At 39.1% G+C, this 17,534-nt stretch overlaps 1 protein-coding gene across 7 annotated transcripts in view; it reads right to left on the bottom strand.

The window, feature by feature from the left end:
• Positions 1 to 17,534, bottom strand: part of PRR5 (proline rich 5) — a 94,046-nt gene that overhangs the window by 28,776 nt on the left and 47,736 nt on the right. For 6 of the 7 annotated variants that reach the window (XM_064516901.1, XM_064516919.1, XM_064516911.1 and 3 more), the window contains 4 exons: positions 15,196 to 15,276; positions 7,358 to 7,406; positions 6,574 to 6,631; positions 1,994 to 2,085 (listed from right to left, as the gene is read on the bottom strand). In XM_064516901.1, coding sequence (XP_064372971.1) covers positions 1,994 to 2,085; positions 6,574 to 6,631; positions 7,358 to 7,406; positions 15,196 to 15,276 — 280 coding nt within the window. Of the gene's footprint in view, positions 1 to 1,993; positions 2,086 to 6,573; positions 6,632 to 6,828; positions 6,935 to 7,357; positions 7,407 to 15,195; positions 15,278 to 17,534 lie in introns of those variants that run through there. The other variant, XM_064516926.1, reaches the window with a different exon arrangement.

The following is a 17,534-nucleotide window of genomic DNA, read 5'->3' as shown; positions in this document are numbered from 1 at the left end:
ACCAAGGAAAACCAATCTTAGCTATCAAGACAATGGGGGGCTGAAGGGGAATCTTACCTGACTGCAGAATATGCAAGAGTATTTTGATTTCAAAAGCAATGAAATGTATAGTAAATTAAAAAAAGGTAGCGTTGAATTTCCATTATTTCTCAAGATTTCAAATATTGGCTGGACATCTGCTCTTTGAATTGTGTTGGGAGTCCTGGCCTCAGCCTGCCTGGGATCTTCCTTCTCTCTAGAGTTACGTAAACCTCAATATAAGGCAAGAACAGAGCTGAGGTTTCATATTGCATTTTCAAAGACATCTTTTTGCAGTATAAGAATCACATCTCACTGAAAAAAGTCTCATCTGAAGAATATGACACTAGCTCTGCCTGCAGAGCTTAACACCACTTGCCTTATGTCTGTTGAGGACCTGTAAAACTGTTCCAGTCGCTGGGACAGGGCTTATTCCTTGGCTATATGTGGCTGTAAATATATATTCCTGCCTGCATTTCTGAGTGCTGCCACCCAAATATTTACCCTTCTGGAAGGTCTGGTATTCAGCTAGTGTTGACTTATCTTAATTTGGAATAAAGAAGTCTGACACTCCCGCCATTTCTTTTCACTCTGTGTAATTATTTATACTGAAGTAAAGAAGGCCCCAAATCTGCTTAACCTAGTAATGAATGGTATTTCCAAGAGCATATAAGCATAAACTGTGCTTTTGGGACTAAACTTAGAACATAAGGCACCTAGATCCGTTTGCAATTACGTAGGGCTTGGGGTTCGTACTCCCTCCAGGCTCCCTTGAAAATTCAAGCTATTACTTCCACTTGAAAGATGAGGAGATTTGTGCTGCTAAACTATTATCAAAGGCCTCAGAAACGTGACAGTGAAAAGAGGTATTTGGTACAATTTTCAGAAACATCTAGGTGAGTTCTAATTTAGTTAAGTGTTTTCGAAAATCATGCTGAGAGTCTACCTGTATCATTAGGCAGACTGGAATTTAGATTACGTGGCACTTATAAAAACCTAACCTGGTGTTCTAATAGGTTTTCAATATCATCCTCCTTTGACTGTTTTAAATGACACAGCACAAGTCAATGGGTGATCCAGTCCTGTATGTCTTTAGATCTCTTCTGTTTTAGAATCAAATTTTTTGTCAAACTGCAACTTTTCCACAGAATTAAGATCTCATGCCTGCAATTAATTGCAGATACAAACTATATTGGTAACAACTGGATGATCATTTTAAGCATAAAGTTCACTTGGAAAAATGCAAGAAAGTTTACAAAGTTTCCCCAAATGTATTTAGGCACCTAACTCCCACTGAAATCAGTAGGCATCTATGACCAGCTCCACAAGCTCGATTAGATACCTGTTTGCTACAGATTTCACTGGGACTTAAGTGATAAACAACACTTTTCTGGATGTAGGCCTTCACTAAATAGAAGACTGAGCCTTCATCCAAATCAGATCAAGTAGCTATAGTGGATTTAAAATTACTTGGAGTCAAATTCTATGATAATGTAAATTGGTCCAATTCCACTGACTATTGTTGTCTTTGTATCCATTTACAGTAGCAGAGAATTTGACCTCAGCAATAAAATCCCTTTTCAAAAGTGAAGATACTTCAGAAAGAAAAATTCACATGCCAGATAAGGAAATGCATATGCTGAAGTCAACACAGCTGCACTTATTTCACTGTGTGCACATTTCAGTTTACTGTTCATATCCTTTTTATTCCTTTTAGCATGAGCTGACATAAGGACTATCCATCCTCCTGCATGCACCTCCTATTTTCAAAATTCCTCTTCATCTTTTTCATCTAAGCACTTCCCAGCCCGGTTTACATAATTAACTTATCTGCATGACATGACTATACAGAACAGTGGCACTGGGAAGTTGGCCCAAGGAGAGAGAGTTAAGGATTGCATCAATCTGTTGATTAACCAGTAGAGTTGCTTTTTCCAGTTTTTCAAGATTCTATAGTTACAGAGTAAATTTTTACCTGCACAGGATAGAAAATAGCCTGAAGCATGGGCAGGACATCACTGAAGAAAAAATCCCAGGTTTCAGCTAAGGTATCCAGCAGTTTCTGCCCTGCAAAAACACAAAAGAAACTAGTGATCTGTTTAGGTTATAATCACTTAACTTCAAAGACTAAGAAACACAGGAAACAATGTGAATCTGCTAGTTATTCACAAAGATAAATCATTTACCAGACACTTTTAGTAGTATGGAATTTGTATTGCTTTCAGTATATTAGATCATTCAGTATTTGTGTCTTTCAGATGACACATCTCATGTTCTTAGTAGACTCCGAGACTTTGAGGTTAAAGCTCACTCAGAAAAATCTTGTGAAAAATAAGCAATAATAGCTCAGATTACCTCCTCCTCTTCTTGCTCTAATACTACTGGACAAGACTACCACGGAGAGCAGCAAGAGGAGGGCGCAGAAGATTAAATGTGGACGCATCTCTCCATAGAAATTTCCGCCACATTGCTCCACTCTGCCCTCCCAGCAGGAGGGGAGCAGGGCAAACCTGTCTCTGCAGGGATGCTTGCACAAAGCCCCTCCGATCTATCTCCCAGCTTCCCTGTATCTTCCCTTCCATAGAAAACCTCATCCAAGATCTGTGGAAGAAGAGAATGGTGCTGCAGGCTCTGCTTTTTCCTGTCACTGGATGCAGTGAAAACCTGCCGATGACTTGAGCTCCCCTTGGTCCTCGCAGCAGGGTCAGCACCTTTCTATCACCCTTCCCCAGCTGCAGCCACCTGGAAGCCTCCGCAGGTTCCTGGAGATCAGAGAAGCTCTGGCCAAGCCCTCACAACCAAGCTGGACACTAAGTCCCTCAGAGAACATTTCATAAAACAGAGGCAAACGAGGGAGCTGGACATCTATGGGAGAGGAATTTGGGCTGAATAGCTGAATGCTGGCTTCAAACCCCAGTTCCCCCAGCTGGCCTGGGTGACTTGGGCAAGGTGTTTACTGTCCCTGTGCACCTAACTTGACTACAAATGGGGAAATTTCCACTACGCCTTTACCAGCAGCTATTACGGAGATAAATAAATACCTGAGGCATTCAGATAAGACAGTTCTTTCTTTCAAGATTCAGATAAGAGATTCTTTCTTTCAAGAAGCAAATTCAATATCAACCAGTCAAGATCACTGCTGGTATCAGAATCAAGTATTATCCTTAATACTTGTATTATAGCATTACTTAGGACCCCAGCCAGGGAGCATTTTTTCTAGTATTGCACACACACATAAAGAAACAGACTTTGCAAGAAAGCATCTACAATCAAAGTTAGTCAAGTACTGATCTTTATTACAGGATACTTGATCTTGCTGCATTTTTTAAGTGCATGACAGATAGCACCAGCTTTGGCATATCTGCAGCTCTTGAATTATTCTTGGGTCAATGGCTTTAAATGCTTTCGGTGACAAATCTGAATCACCATGCTATACTGCAGCTGCTGGCTTGTGAACTATTCCAAGACTGTTGCTTCTGCATCATCAGGCTGGGATCCTCTCTATCTTACATATTCATGCACAAGACTGAAAAATATGTTCTAAGTTTCAATTTTTTTAAATTTGTCTTAAATTAGTTCTAGTGAAACACAGCAGGGAACCGGGTCCAAAATTTCCTAGCAGCAGTAGTAGTAGTAGCAGTAGCAGTAATAATAATAATAATAAATACTGTTGCATTTATGGTCAATATACTAAAGGTGTTTCAAAGATAGAAATTCTGCTCACAAAGAAGAACTCTAACCATTCTAAATCTTGAGGGCAGAATTTTAAAAAGAGTTAAACATATTAGTTACACATAAGTTAAAGTTCAATGGAAACCAAGCCCTTAAAAATATTTGGCTCCAAATGTGGGTGCTGAGCACGTAGAATTTTGGTCCTTCTGAAATTTTGCTCTTAGAATTGGATGAAGTCAAATTGTCCTGTTGAGATAAATATGCCTTTACTGTAGCACATTCCTTTCATCTTGTGGGCAGTTTGTTTTGTAAAGAGATGGATTTCTGTGCAGCAGCTCAGAAAGGCTGCAGTTAACTGCTTTTTGCCAGGCAGGCCTTTTACTGTGGGCTGTGCAAGAATTCCTATAGTTTGTTGATGATTAGCATCTTTCACACAGAGGAATGTGACTTCTGCGTCCTTTCAAGAATATGTTTGTTTTACTGTGAGGCGAAGATCCCTACATTTGCCATAAGTATGTATTGGATTCAAGGAAGCTGGGTTCATCTAAATGCTCATTTAAATGAAGCACAATATGGTCAGTTTTGGATGACATAAAAATCCACACAGTGCTGTTCAGTTTCACAGTGCTTTTAACAGTTAGTTGAAACTTCTGAAAAAAAAATCATTCTCTTTCAAAACAAAAGTTAAAATTTTCAAAACTTCTTGCAGAACAAAACCCCTACAGACTGTACTCTGAGATGATCTTCGTTCCCTTGTAAGAGCTCCAACACCAACCATCGGATCAGGGACAACGTGAGATTTGAGGATGGGACGGCTTCTGCAGAACCAGGAGGGGAGTCCTGCTTGGACAGGAGTTCCCAGGATTTCCATGCTCCCAACTTTGCTGCAGTATTTTGGGAGTCCAAATTATGGGGGCAGCAAGTACAGGAGGGACCTGGAGCTGTGGTACCTTTGCAGCCAGGAAACCCTTCCTCCAGCCTCGGAGACTCACATCCACCAGCCACTCACCAGGCAAGCTATCAGAAAGCATTCTGTCAGAAAAATACCTGAATTTGGATCCTAAATTACAGCTATCTTTCTAAAACTTTCCAGTTTTGGTGTGAGTTGAAACTTGCAAAGAAGCACTTGGAAAATACATGACCAATTTAATTGTCACATCACCAGCATTTCTGACCATATTTTAGGGGGATGCCATAAAATGATACACTGAATTCAAAACCAAAATAAACTTAACAGCTTGCTGAAACTTCGTATTTGCTAAACATGCTCCTATATTTGAAAGTCACTTAGTGACCTTACATTTCAGTTTTTCTTCTCAGTTTTGATTTCAAATATCACTGATAGTATTTTGACTTTCAAGCTAGTAAAAACAGAAGAAGAAGGGATAGGAATTTAGCAGTTTACTGGATCTAATTTGTCAATATGATACTTAAAAAACAACTTCCTTTGTGATTTATAAAGCAGCTGTAAAGGCCTTGAAATCCTTACAGCTCAGTTCCCCTTGTGCTCTCCAAGCTGTTATTTTATATAACTGAGGAACTCTGTGTTCAGCTTAGAAGTGTCTGAGTACTTGAAATGTGAAATTTGTTCTCTTTTTGCTGTGTTCGGGGCTATTTTCTTTTCATCAGAAAACGTGGGTCCCATAGCACCATCTTAATCCAATCAACTATACTGTCAGTAATGAAAGGTCACATTTAAGATTTACAGATAGCTGTAACTAATGGAAATGGTTGTCTCCAGGCTACTGCTAAAACAGTATATTTAGACTAAGTGGTATTATGACTGTGGCCCTGGAAGCTAAAGGAAAGCTACATTTCTTCAAAATTGTCTCACACTCCCTAAAGATCCTCAAATTATTTACACACACAATAATCTTATAAAATATTCAGGAATCTTTTCACTCTCTGATGACGCATACCTACATCTAGGACAAAACAGTATATTTAATAGCACATCTAAATGCTGCACAATAGCACAGGACATGAAATGAGGGTGACTGCAACACTGGAAGTTAGTCAAAGCAGAATGCATTTGCCCATATTAAAATTCTACTTATGCACTGGCTTTAGCACTTTTGGACAGTACTTTCTTTCTGCCTTTAGACAGACTCATTAAAGAACTAACCTGGCTTAGTGTCTTTTGCAGCATTTACACAAACAAGGAGGGGAATGAGTGGACGAAAAAGAATATATTCAGTGACTAGTAATAATTGTATCAGTCTGGAGTAATTCGAATGGACACATTGCTCTAGATTTGCATAGATTTAAGTAAAAAAGCAGAAAGTGATCTATACTCTCAACTTCAGCCCCTGTATCTCCATTTATTTATTTTTAATTTGGACTTTGCTGTTTCAAATATAAAAGGAATTTTCTTGATGCTTACTTCCATAAGGTGACATCTCCATAAGGTGCAGACTGACAAATGGAGCATTGGCAGTGAAACAGTACATTTTGTGACCTCATTAATGTGTGCGTGAATCCAGAATAACGCTAAAAACAACAAACAGCATTATTCTGAACTTAAGCAGATACTTCATCTAACTGGGATCTCAGCGCTCAGATTTTTGTTAATTAAGGTATCTCATTCTATTCTTCCACTTTTCCTTAATACTGAGCAGGCTATAATTGAAGCAAAAGAAAGCGTCCAAGCTGGAGGCAATTTTTCCTTTATTCCCTAGCTGCTGCGCTAAGCAATCTCCTCTCCTTGATGAAAGCCAATGGGAACATTAAGGCAGGACAGAACAATAGACTGCATGAATAAATGGATATAATTAATCCATAATCCAGGGAAGTTAGCAAAAACAATGTCACTGCCTTCAGAACGCTTTTGCATTCTGTCACTCCTGTGACAGACATAGATAGCCATGCTAAAATCCAAATTACCTTCATAAAACCGGATCTTGTCCCTTAGGATCACCATGCCTTTTGTAAGCAGCTGATTCTGTAAATAAAATATAGACTACCTTTACTCAATTCTATACTTCCCTGTAGCCATCATATTTAACATTTCATTCTTTCTTCACTTTCAAAAACAGAGGTCTTTCATTTTAATGATCAATCATCAAAGGATTTTTCCTCCCGCCTCCACCATGCTTAAATCCCTTGGGATACTTGTGAAAGGATGATAAAATTGCCTACCACTTCCAGAATACAGCCCCTGTTCTGTGCTGTACAGAGGGCTTTACAGCCTTCAAACGATTGACCCATACAGCATGTAGTCAGTCTTCGATGAGTAGAAAGAACACTGTATTTTAATAGACAATGTTTACTTATTACTAAATGGCTTTCCTATTTACTCTACTACAATGAACTTAAAAGGTTTATTCAGTAGCTTATATTTTAAAGCTAAAAGAAAATGTCTGGAGCCTACTGAAAGACAGCAATTTCATACAAAAACCCACTGGCTGCATAAATCTATTCTACTACTTGAGTTTTCACTATTTAACTATATACATATACATACATACATATATATATATATATATATAAAGATCCAAATCTCATTAGTCCATAAATGACACACAGAGCCTAACCCAGAACACAGAAAAATCAGTGGAAATCTTCGACTGATTTCAAAGGGCTCCAATCAGCATTTAGACTGGGTGAAACAATTTTGCTCATAGCATATTAAAAAAAAAGAATTAAATGAAAGAAAACACATGCCTACCTGTAGATATTCAGTGAAAAAGGATCCCAGTTCTGTTTTCAATAATTGCCTGTATTAAAAGGAATAAGAAAAGGATCTACGTAATCAACAAATCGTATTAATGGTGGAACATATGGAAAAGGGGAAGTCAGCAACAGCAAAATATTTTCATATGAGTATAGCCTGTCAATAATGCATAACCAGAAACATAACAAACTGGGGTGAGAATACTAAGCATCTCAGCAAGCATTTCTATGTGTTGAAAAATATCTGCTATGCTTTTAGATGGTTCAGGTGCTCGAAAACTCATGAGCAGAAACTGAGATTTGACAAAGATAAAACAGGATGCAGTCCAGTCTGCATCTAACCTTTACAAAAACACCAGTTATTCTGCTTCTATGCCAGTGTTTAACAGGTGTCTTGCGCTCCAAATATGGGAGAGCTCTTCGCACTGTATGCCAATATGCGGGGCTGCGCAAACCAATGAGTATGCAGCTTGTCTTACGTGTGTCCAGAGCTGAATAATCTCTGCCCTACATAACTTTAAAAAAGACCTGCAGCAAAACACAGAGAAACCTGAAACGTGAAGATATTTTGTGGATTTTGTCGCAGACCTGAACCTTGGCCGTTTGTCATGGAAAAGGGCCACAGTCTCCCAGCCAGAGTCTGAACCAGCTGAAGTTTTGTATGGTTTTAGGGAAAAAGCAAGTGGAAATTAAACAGTTTAGCTCTGTATTTCATGATTCCTCTGCACTAAAACCAAAAACTAACCTGAGAACAACCCACATGCAACAAAATTCCAACAATCCTCAAATTCAGAAACTGAATTCAACCAGACCTGCAAGCCCCAACAGTGTACCTAGACAAAACTCACTGCACTGCTGAAGAACTGTATGTCAATTAAATCTCCCATGTTGGATGCTAGATGTTTAACACTTCTCTGCACTTAGGTCATTATTTATGTGCCTAAATGAGAGCTCACCCCTTATAAAAATCTAGCCTCAGCTGGATTTTCTGAACACTTGCACATCTGGCCTAGAGCTCTTTTTAAAACCTGCCTCTTTGTGACCATCTCCAGTACCTGGGGGAAATAAGCTAAAATTCTATTTAAAAGCTATCAAAATCCTGTTTAAAAACTATGTAATCTAAATCTAGAATCTATTTATTAAATCTAAAATCTATTTAAAATCTATTCATATTTAAAATGCATGTATCTATTTATCTATTTAAAATCTATTTAAGATCCACTTCAATTGGGCAACCAAATTATCATCTATCTCTTAGGGTTACGTCTGTCACCTAAAAAATAACTAATTAATCATATTATTTAACTAGTAAGCAAATCCACAGGATTTGGAGTCTGACATTTATAACACCACAAGATTCAGCCCAGCCTCTTGAAATCTTCTGACAGCTCAGGGCAAGGAGAAAAAGGCCACTCTTTAGGAGGCCAAAATACAGTATCTTATTCATTTACTGTTAAGGATATGTCCACACTGATGCCATAGCACCCCATAGAACTGCTTGAGGAATAAATGAAATAGAAAGTAAACACAAGGAAAGGGATTTTCAGATGCTGCTAAGCATCAAAATCCTTTTTCTGCTAGAAACCTGCTTAATTCAGACATACTTTATCAGTCACTATCTAGGGACAAAAATTCTGCAAGCCAGCTCAGGGCTGAGCAATAGGCCTCTCATGTGCATGCAGGGCCACTGCATGGCAAGAGCCCTCAGCCGGCTGGTGCAGCACTTGGGAGAGGACAACCCTTGCAGTGGCCTCAGGGACCAAGCCCAGCCAGCTGAAGCCCCAGAGGACCAGCCTCAGCCATACCTGTCAATAGCCCCGGGATGAAAATCTTCTTAACCCCACAGAGATCAATAAACACTTAAAGCACTATGGGTGCTCAGGAGCCTCTACTTCAAGGAGTAAAAAGATGTTATAGCCTGATCTTGCCATGCTCACTCACGGCAGCAACCCAGCAGCAACCCAAGTTGTGGCATTTTTTTTCTGTCTTAAGTGATGGCACTGAAATTTTTCTTCCTTTGAAGTTGGGGGGATAAACCTAGTTTTAGGTAAAATGGCAAAAAAGGTTGCTGTTTTAAAATCTCCTATCACAGAAACAATTTGATCCCGAAGTTCTCTTTGTGCCACTATTTCCAAAAAAGAATACTGAGACTTTATGCTCTCAGGATTTCCTTAATTTCTATGCTGTCATCAAGTTAAGAACTCTTTGAAGCCCAGGCCTAGATTCCTCCTAGACTTTAGCAGGTGGTTTGCAAACACCTTCCCTTTCTGTACTTCAGATTCTACTGCTAATTCTCGGCAATTACAGCAGGAAATACAAAATGAGGTTCAGTTTATCAACTTAACTATCCCTCTGATACATCAAAAGCCCACCACATTTCCATTTTTCAGCTGTGAATGAACTTAGCACCAAGCTTGTAGTTAATTATATGCACTGGACTGCATCGCACCAAGCAGCAGTACAGATACATTAGCATCTCTGTTTACAGGGTAGAAGAACTGACAGCACAATTAATGCCTCTTGCTCTTTGAATCCCTAATAATACAGATACTTCATGCTACCTTAATTAATTTCTAGTGAAATAGTGAGGCCCTCGGGCCACATTAAAACACCAGTGTTTGATGTTCTCAATACCCATATTCGCAACAAAACTGGATCCAATACACTGCTTGCATATATTTTTTTTCATCCTTGCCTAATTTCCTTTAACAAAACCCAGTTGTGTTGTCATCTGTCCAGGCCTGGATAATTCTCATTACTAAATAACCTTCTCTAGAAATACAGATATCAGTGGTGGAATCCAGGTGAAAATCTGATTAGAACTGAGAGATTCCTGTTCAGATAGGAGACCAGGTTTTAAGTGCATCTGATTTTGCTGACAGTCACTTTGCACTCTTATGAAGCTTGTATCTCATTGGTATCAGATCTTCATTGCTTATTTAAAGACTTTATAAATTAATATGATAATATAAACTCACATAAAATATGCTAAAATAGCTCCTGACTTTTTTGTATCTTTCTGTTGCTGCTTCTTTGGTTCATTTTGAAATTAACTCTTGAAACACTATTCAGAATGGAAAGTCTAGCACTGCATATATCTGACATTAACTTTATTAGCTGTTAGATTACGAAGCAAAATGAAAAGAAGTGATTTTACTGGGGTTGAACTCTTGCTACAAAAGAGGAAATGCCAATAAAATAAGCTTTGTTTGCATCAAGCCAGCATCCTGAAACTCAGAAGACAGGCAGCTATAAATATGTATTAGCCTTAATACAGGACATCCTGCTTCCTCTGTGTTTCCCTATCCTTCTTTTTCTTCCTTGATTTTCAAGTGGTGTAAATAAAATTTTTAAAATGACATATAGTGCATGAAATGAAAAAGTCACCCTCATCCCCACTGCAAGATTATTACTACAACACACATAAACCAATAGAAGTACTAAACAGAATGTATATGCAGATAGGTTTTTTATTATCTGATCTTTGAATTAGCTGCATAGTAAAAGAAGAAAACATTACAAACCATAATTATAAGCTCCTTCTTGGCCAATCCCCAATTAAATTACATGGTAAGGGCTCAGGAGAAGTTATATACAAGACAAACACCAGTGACAATCTCGGTTACCAATGTGTCTTCTCTCCTCACTGCCTTACTGCAGTCCATTAGCTTTAGCACACTTATTCAGGATTTGTAGCAATTTGAAAGAGACTGAAATCACATACTCCTTTTTACTGGTAGTAGGGCTTCCCAAACTGCATGTAACCCCATATTTAAGGCCAATTTCTAATGCTAGAGTCATACACGAATGGAGTCAGGGGGCATTGGTATAAATGAGACTGGGTTATTTTTGTTCTATACTGCAGCATTCAGGATATTATGATGAATTCCAAACACAGTGGATTATTACATTTTTGATATATGTTTGCAATTTTAGCTATAACTACTTACTTCAGTCCCAGTAATGCCTTTTTTCCCCTTCTGTCTCTGTGTTTGCTATGCACTGCGTTTTGTGACCTCCTAACAACATCTCTCCTGTGCCAGAGGACCCAAATTAAAACTCTGAATTAGACTGTGGAAATTTTTTGACTTAAATGAGGGGAATCACTTGCGACTTCCTTACTGGAAAGATGGTGGAACAAAGAGATGGCTCACGGGAGAAGGGAAGGTCACACAGCGGAGATAAGCAGAAATGAGTAAGGTAAGACCTATTCAGGGTATCACAATTGCTGTCCTAGTTCTGGCCACTTCATTTTGGTTCTGTCGTTTCAACTGTTACAGAAATTTTCGAGGGGGATAATTCACAGATCATAGGATCAAAGCAAAAAAAAAAATCCCTTATATGCAGAATAGACAGTGATCTCATTACAGCAGTGCTATATTAAAAAAAGGAATCACATAAACACATTGTACAGCATACGTTTATTTTCTGTCTCCCCTGAGGAAAGAGCGGAAGAACAGATCAAGTGTTTAGAGATCAAGTGGCACCTGTGCTTTTATAAGCCAAATCTGAAGCAGAAGGAAATGGTAGTGCATACATTTGTACCCCCTGATGATTTAATAAATAATCAGTGCATAAATAATCAGAGTACAAAGCCTCTAGATGTATGTTCAGAAAAGGAAACCATATATGTAAGTATTTGTTTGCATGTGTGCATGACAGAGTAGTTGAATATACATGACATTCACACGAGTCAAAGTGAAGATGCACAAATATTGCAGACATAACATTATTGCCAAAATAGTAACATTTGGTCTGTGAGTCAACTTAGATATTCAAGGTTTAGTTATGAAAAGTATCCCAGAATCTGTTCTAGTTAAACTGATAAAGTAACTTCTCTTACTGTCCTGAAACTGTGGAAAAAAGTTATCAGTATCAGCCATTTACCTGAACATTTCCACACTCAAATTTTGCTCAGTGGAAATAATGGATATATATTTCATTTTATTTATGTACTTGCTGGAAACATGCATCTAAAATAATCAGAGGGCAAATATAGATTGTTCCACTTCTGAAGTCATATTTATGAATCCGGTATTTTTGCATTAAATAATAACATTAACCCAAAGAAACCATTTTGAATAAAATAACAACAGTAACCCAGATATTTTTGATATGTGAAATCAGTAATTTCTTTGTTATGTTTTGAATTGAATTTAAGTGAGGAAAAAGGGCTTCAGCTGTACATAGTCAGGAGTACTAAAAAGGTTAATGCCTGTGGTGAGCCATAAAATGTAGCAAGCAGAGGGCACAGAGTATTTGGAGAGTGGTTGTGGCTGGACGTGTGAACAAATATACTTAAAAAATACCACTGCTATGGTTTCCTCTTGCAACAGATCTTTCAGCTGTCTGCTCTGTCCTCCTAGCCCACTTGCAGTTTGCTCATTTTCATAGTTTTTATGAGTAACTGTCAAGTGGGACACACAAAGAGAAGCTTTGGAAAAACAAACTCCACATAGTCACTGAGAGGAAGGACAGCATTTGGCAGTAAATGGGAAGGATGTTCAGGCCAAGTCGGAGGTAAAAGGAAACAACCTCTAAGTGGCAGCAGAAAGGCTGGTTTGGTTTTAGACCAGCTATGTTTGCATTTTTAATCTGCTTATGCTAAAATACACATGTCAGGAAACAGTTTTATGAGCAGTGAAAGCCAAGGGAAAGCTCTCTCTTTGCAGGAGCAAAGGGCCTCACTCAGAATGACATGGCAGTGTCATGGGGACACTTGGTCATCGGTTCTCCTCCCCTTCCCTTCTGCGCAAGAGCAAGGCACAAATTGTATTTCTTTACATTCATGGATTGCGTGAGGTTCATCTTGGCAGCTACCTCCCTGGGTGCAGGCAGGGAGCAATTCCTTTACTAACAGCCTGCAATCAGCAAATACAAACGGTTGCTGAAAGCATCTTGTTGCTTGGTCCAGAGCTGCAGGGACACAACGACAAGAACAATCACCGGTCTCACAGGCCAGGCTGTATCTCGACAAGTGTTCATTTATACTAGGAGAATTATGCCTCTGATGCCTTGTTTGTGACAGTAGCTTTCTAGCGTGGTCTAGATTTCACAATATTCTGTCAATTAGCTCAGGTACGAGTCACCCGGCATTGTTCTCCCCAAAGCAGAGCAAAACTGAACCGCTGACCGAGATAGCAATAAAGCAGCATTATCAAGCTAACAAAAAGAAAAGGGCCTGTGGCATGGCAGCCAAGCCCACCATAAATCGAAGAAAAAAGAAATTAGTCTATTAGTAATTAACTTGCCTGTTAAAAAAGAAAACTGCTGCTTGGTATGTTGCCATAAATTCAACACAACTGTATTACCAAGCATCATCATTGTGCAGGGTTAAAACCCATGTGGGTGGGTTTCATTTACCCAAGTAAATGAAAGCAGAATCTGGGCACGATTCACAAAGTAACACCTATCTTACTTCTATTTGTTTGTCCATATAAGATTGTATTTGTCTCTGTGACATCAGCAGATAATTCCTTTTTCTCGTCTGTCTCTCATCAGCAGACAAGCATCCTGAGGCAAATACACTGGGCCAGGAAATCTCAGCCCAGTACTACAATTTTTTGTCATTCAGATATAGCTGGAGAATCCTAACTGCACTTACAGCAATAATGATCAACCATTATTCCAATAACTAACTCAAAATGACTGATGGATCACGCTGACAGCCATCCCAGAAAAGCTCTTCTTTTGTATCTGACATTTTCTCCCAACTGAAGAATGAGTTTATTTTAATTTAAAAAGGAGAAAGAGAGAGGGAGAAAGAAAGAGATCACAGGCCATATGTCATTTTCCTGGACTTCTCTGAAGATATTTCCATAGCTAAAGAAACCAGGTTGGGCTGGTGCTTTTGGGATATTCTACGGATTTTGTCAGACTGCCTGGTCCCAGCTGCAGTGGCAATAAGTAGTAGGGAAACGGAATCACTGAGACTCTTATCTGAAGACAGCTAGGGAATGTGTTAAGCTGTCTATGTTTTTGAGTGCTGCTTGTTTTCTACAGTTTATTCTTCAAAGCGCTGGGACAAGTTGTCAAAAGGAAACAAGCTACCTTGCCCTTGTCAGTGAGAGAGGGTTTACTAAGTAGTAATAAATGCTCTAATAAGCAGTAATAACTAAAGTATGTAAATTCAGATACCACCTTACCTCTTGGTACCCTTGTCTTTGTATCTATAACTTAAATGACTTTTTCACCATCTTTTTTAGAAAAAACATTCCCATTATACATCTCGCTGTTCAGTCTGTTGTGAACACTGTTTCAGCACTGTATGAGAAAGAAATGGGAACCTGAAGCTGTGTTTCCCAGGTCACTGTGCTGACAAGACAGCTTTATAACATCTCTCTTACATGCTGCCTGCATGGAAGGAGAACTAGACATAAGGGATCCCCAGCCAGGACTTCTTTCTGCATCGTGTCCCACATCCTCTGTGGATGCCAGGGATGCTTCCCAGAGCTAGGCCTAGCAGCTAGGAAAAAAACTGCATCACTGCAGTGGTTTAGGCCTTCATTAATACAGCTAAGGATTGAGGTCCAGGTTTTCCCTTCCTTAATTTTAATCCAGTACGTCAAGAGAGACTCTAAAATAATCCACTGTCCTCATGGCTGAATATCTCCTTTGCAGAAGGAGGAATACAGCTCCTATTATGCAGCTAGGTGTTGGCACACATAAACAACGACTATCCACAAAGGCCCAATAGACGCCATTGGTTGAAACACATACTACTGCAAAAAGAAACCCACAATATTGCTGGAAAAACTTTTGAGCGTGAGTGCTAGCAAACTGTTCTGTGCATGCTGGCTAACAATACTGTGTAACTTCAGTAGAGTCACTCACCTTACTCCTTCATTGAGGTTGTAAAGTTCATGGTCTGGGAGACCCTTTCGCTGGAACACTGCTATGACTCCATTATGGATACTGAAAGAGGAAGTTAGGAGACATTAGTACCTGGTCATATTTTAGAAAGGTATCACTTCGAAGATAAGCCAAACATCTCTTTCCAGAGGGCTGTAAGACCTTTTTAAAAGTAGTAGGTGATTTCTGGTACTCCACCTCAGATGTCATAAAGGAAATTATTCTCCAGAAAATATATGCCATTTTTGAAAATTAGTTCTTTTTGGTGTATTCCAACTTGATAACTTCAAAAGTTGCACATCAGAAATCAGGCACCTCAGAAAACGTAAGCTCATATATTTTAAGTAAAATAAAAGGCTCACTATAAAAACGATTAACAATTTCACTATGAGATCAATGATGACATTCTTAGCCCTGTTGGCATATGTTTGTCTCAACTATGGTTACTTGATTTTTTTTTCTTTTTAACCAACAAATCAGCATTTATCAAGTCTGGACACTATGCATAAAGTTTAACCCACAAATATAGCATTCCTTTACTAGGATGTGGTTACTGGAATCTCAAGAATGCCGAGTTCTTTAAAAACTTGAAAGAAAAAAATAGACAATGTATGAATTTTAGGGCAATTTATTCCTTCTCTCATTCATTTTCAAAAGTGAAACAATAGGAAAGGGGTAAAGTTTACCACAGAATTGGTTACAAAGCCTGTTTATCGTAAGCATTCATTCATTTCTCAAAGATTTATGCTCTTTCTCTGGCTAGAAGAAAAGCAAGGCTCAGTTAAAAGAACGAGAGGTCTAGAGTTTCTGCAGCGAAGACACTGATAGAGGAGGTGACATGCCAGGCATAGGCATAGTGGAGCTCTGTTCCAACCATCTGCCCTGCTCAAATGCTCCCATTTCATTTTCAATGCCATTTTTAACTGTTCTGTAAGCAGATACTACTTAAAGGTGGTGATTTTCTGCTGCAGTCAGTAGCAACTTAAGGCAGGATTGAGACAAAATTCTCTAGCCCAACAGGCAGGGTAAAGTCACACATCTAACACTATTGCTGGGGCGTACAGCCACCAGCTCTAAAAATCTTAGGACGCCAAACAGCAAAAACCTTCCAGGTACTGCATGCTGTACAGGTCAGTCCACATGCTTAGGAGTCTACCAGTCCCATGAGCTTAACAAGATTGCACCTCAAAGGGTTACTGAAATGAGTAAGTGCTTCAAGATAAAGCTCTGAAATGCTTCTGAAATACACATGATACAATTAGGGTGATGACATATCAACCTAACTCACTGAGCTTAGTTCTGAGGACAAAGCTAAAGAAATGCTAGTTAAAGGTAAGACCAAACCTGTTCCAGCATTAGGAATTTAAAATAGTAGGAGGGAAAAAAATCTCCTTTCTCTTTCCCAACCTAGTGCCATCTTTTATAGCTTCACACCAGATTTCAGCTTTGATTCCTACAGAAATAAGATTCATGCAGTCCTTCCACCTGTCAGTTAATCCCTGTTCCTCTACTCAGTTTCTACCACATTTGACTATGGAGTTGAAGTCTAAAAAATATCAAGTTCTTTTAAGTCTCACTTTGGGTAGGAGAAGTCCCCTTTAGTGACTCCACCAAGAACGTACTACAGGGTGAGCTCAACTTTTATTAGACATCCACACAGATGTTTAGCTCCCAGGCACTAATACACAAGAAAGCAGGCTTTATCAGCTCCACTGCTCATAGAAGTGCTACGTAGTTTCTAATAGTCCTTTTTTTTCTTTTTTTTTTTAAACTAAAATGATCATTTGCACCACTGGAAGTGATTGCAATTTCTGTCTGCCTCTGTTACCCCACATGTAAAATAAAGATAATGAGACTGGCTTCTAAAAGGCTTTTTTAAGACCTATTCAAGAAAAGCATAATAAAAGTGATGAGTACTAGTATGATTATCAACAGTGGTATTACATGCCATCACTGTGGTTAGTGGAGGGACTCTTCAAATTATCACCACTTTAATCTTCTTCCCTCACAATCCTACCGACTACAAAGAGAAAATACAAATTTTGGGGTGTGGCTCTTCCTGTTTAATATTGCACTTGAGATGGGGAGAGGGCATCTCAGGGCTTATTCAAGAAACACAGGGGAGAACTGTTCCTGCTCTGCCTCATGTCGCTCCCTCCCGTCTGCACACCACCTCCCACCCTGGCACTGCTGCACCCAGCACAAGCGTAGAATAGCAACAACCAGCCACGAGGTTGCTCGGAGGGTGCACCGTGCACCTGGGCACCACCAGCATGAATGTCACCCGTACAATATCTAGTGAAGTATCTTCAGAGAATCAA

This window comes from Dromaius novaehollandiae, chromosome 1, assembly GCF_036370855.1.
Source record: "Dromaius novaehollandiae isolate bDroNov1 chromosome 1, bDroNov1.hap1, whole genome shotgun sequence".
NCBI lineage: Eukaryota > Metazoa > Chordata > Aves > Casuariiformes > Dromaiidae > Dromaius > Dromaius novaehollandiae.
This window is presented reverse-complemented; position numbering and strand designations above follow the sequence as displayed.